Genomic DNA, 3058 nt, shown 5'->3' on the forward strand with positions numbered 1-3058 from the left:
GGGCGGCTCGCGCGGCGCTTGCGCTCTCGGCCACCGTCCCGGCCGCGGGGGAGGCGCGGCCGTCTCCGAGCCGCGGCCGCAGCCCCCTGCCCTGGGCGCGGCCACCCACGATCCCTGGTCCTCCACCTTGCCCCTCGCCCTGCTGCGGGGTACCCGTGGTCCGCTCCCCCTCTGCCCCTGCTCGGCAGCGAGCAGCGGGGGTTCGCGCGGCGCGGGCGCGGGCGCGGCCCCGGGAGCCCCACTACAAGTCCCAGGGAGCTGGCTGGGGAGGGGCGCGCCGGACTCACGCGGGCCGTACGGGGACAGGCGAGGCCCTTTCCCGCCCGGGACCCTGCTGTCTGTGCCGGGCTCGAGCCGGGAAGTCCGGGACAGACGGGCTTAACCCTCGTCCGTGCCTGGTCCCTGGAACACGCTGAGTCGCCCGGACGCCCCTGACTACCATTGTTGTTGTTGTTGATACTGGAGCACGAAATTCCCTGCGCCTCCTCCCCTGCCGCCCCACCCGCTGCTCCTCCTCCGGTTGTAGCACGCCATTAGGGAATCTGCGACCTCATTGTCAGGGGTGCTAGAGTTCGCATTCAGCCACCATGGGGAATGGGATGAACAAGGTAACGTGTCTTTTTTTCTTTTGTGCTGTTTTTGCCTTCACTTTCCAGCCTTCCCTCCGGCTGGTGTTTGCTGGGCAAGGAAAGCCCCCGGCGGTCGCCCTGCCCTCGCGCTCCCCACCTGCCTCATTGGTGTCCCGTTCCTCCGCGACTTGGACGTGAGGGGGGAACGAGGGGTGGAGGGAGGGAGCGGCGTGTCTGGAGTGGTGGTCGAGAAGCCTGTGTTTTGGGGCGCCCCGCTCCAGGTGCCCTGCCAGCCTCAGTGTTTTGCGGCTGAGAACCAGCCGTGCCCTTTAAAAGCGTTGACAGTTGTTCTGCGGAAACGGCAGAGCTCTGAGCTCTGTGGTTTCTTTTTCTCCCCTCCCCTTCACTTCCAATCTGAGCTTTTAAAGCGTTACCACCCACATCATCAGTAAACTGCAGTAGATAGGTGTCTTATGTAGTTTCCTCTTTCTCCGCAGATTTTTTTTTTTCGTGTGCACAGATAAGTTTTTCTTATGGATAGAGAAGTTGACCGAGGCCTAAATCCTGAGGTGTTTTTAAATACCTGGGTTTCAGTGGGTGGTGAGAGAACAAGATTCAGAGCTGTTACAAACTGGTTTGTGTGGCTTCTGCAATAAGGGCAACCTGTTGGCTGGCTGCTTGTGCTGCTTGTGCCTTCTAGAAAATCCCTGCGGCTCTCTTCTCTTTGTCTCAGTTCTGGCCCCCACCCTCTGCTCTCTTTTCTCCAGAACCACCGCCCCCACCCCGTCCTAGGCTGTGGAATAGTCTTGTGTCTTTCCTGTCACTGGAAGGTACCAGATTCCAGCTCTTGCAGTTGAGAGTTGCCTGGGATGTGTATGTTCATATCAGCCACAAGGTTAAGGATTTTGTGATCTGATACTGCTGACTTAAAGGAAAGACTTAAAACTTTTAAAAAGCCCTCAGCGAAGACAACTTCATAGATCTTTGAAATGGTCCTGGATCAGAGATTAGCTTCTGGTCTTCTGCTTCTCTTCCTCCATTGAATACCACTCACCCACATCTCCACATACATTCAGCTTTCAAATTTGGTGGGTGTAACAATGTGGCTTTCCTTCTCTATTGATTTGTCTCAACAGGGGTCTGCAGTGGTTTGGTTATTTCAGGTGGAGTGTTAGACATGGGGTGAGGGTGTTAGGAGTCAGCGTGGGGAAGGAAAAGTGCATTAGGACTAGTCCTGTGGACCTACTTAACTCTTCTCACCTGCCCACTTTGTGCTTCTTGTGTCCTACAGACCCAGTTTATGAAAGATCTATTGTGTGTTTGGGGCCTGCGGATCTGAGGGTTTTTTGGTAACCAGAGTTGTATTCATTGTATGTGGGGTGTTTTTGTTGGCGGGAAGGGGGTGTGGGACTCTGATCAAGTTTGGAAACAGACTAATTGTCTTTTGGATAAATACTTGCATTATGTCCCCAATAGTATTGGAATCCATCAGCAGCATGAGCCTTCTGCTTTTTAAATGAAAACAGAACAATAAAGCTGCTTTCACAAGTTCTTGGGCTCTTTCTGCCTTCCCATTAATTGTGGTCATACTTCAGCTTTCCTTGGGTTCTTTCTACAGTTATTTTCCCCCCAATATTGTTCATTCTCCAACTCTTTCAACATTTAGTTTATTACATTTATATTATAATTCAAATATTGGGTTATTGGAGAAGTCATGACGTATTTTTCTATGTTTTTCATTGCAAAAATGCGTCATGACTTTTCCGACAACCCAATAACTTATTAACATATTTCAAAATACGAGTGATTGCCTAAGGTTCAAAATTAATTTCAGGTTTTTCAGCAAAAGGAGTCATATTCATATCATAATTTTACTTTGCAAAGAAAGTAATAAATTTCTTGATGATGTTACTATCCTAACCTTCTTGTGTTGTAAATAGAACCACTATCTCCAACATAGAGATTCAGAAACATATGTACAGACAAATTTAGAGACGTCATTAACTCAACAAATATTTATTAATTGTTTATTAATATTTATTTATTGTTTACTTACTGTTAGTCAGGTGCTATGCTTGCTGAGGGGGTAGGGTGAGAGTACATTGGTAAATGACACAAAGACCCTTCACAGCACCTTCAGTGTTGACCAGCAATTGCCAAATAGAAATATGTGAGCCATATACTTAATTAAAAATTTTCCAGTAGCCACATTAAAAAGTAAAAAGAAACAGGTCAAATTAATTCTAGTAATATATTTATTTAACTGAAATATGTTCAGAATATTGTTATTGCAATATGTAATTAATATATAGAATTATTCATAGAATGGTTTACAATGTTTTGTACTAAGTCTTCAAAGTCTGGTGTGTATTTTATACGTAAATCACATCTCATTTGGGATTAGCCACATTTTAAGTACTCAGCTACTGTGGCTAATGACTCCTGTATTACATAACATGGGTGTGTGTGTGTGTGTGTGTGTGTGTGTG

The 3058-nt window shown here is 47.8% G+C and overlaps 1 protein-coding gene across 5 annotated transcripts in view; it reads left to right on the forward strand.

Moving 5' to 3' along the window:
* Nucleotides 1–41: 41 nt before the first annotated feature.
* Nucleotides 42–3058, forward strand: part of DUSP22 (dual specificity phosphatase 22) — a 71255-nt gene continuing 68238 nt past the window's right edge. For all 5 annotated transcript variants that reach the window (XM_019629424.1, XM_019629422.1, XM_019629423.1 and 2 more), the window contains exon 1: nucleotides 42–608. In XM_019629424.1, the coding sequence (XP_019484969.1) occupies nucleotides 588–608 (21 nt within the window). In that variant the 5' untranslated portion in view covers nucleotides 42–587. The remainder of the gene's footprint in view (nucleotides 609–3058) is intronic.

Source organism: Hipposideros armiger, unplaced genomic scaffold (assembly GCF_001890085.2).
Source record: "Hipposideros armiger isolate ML-2016 unplaced genomic scaffold, ASM189008v1 scaffold_854, whole genome shotgun sequence".
Taxonomy (NCBI): domain Eukaryota; kingdom Metazoa; phylum Chordata; class Mammalia; order Chiroptera; family Hipposideridae; genus Hipposideros; species Hipposideros armiger.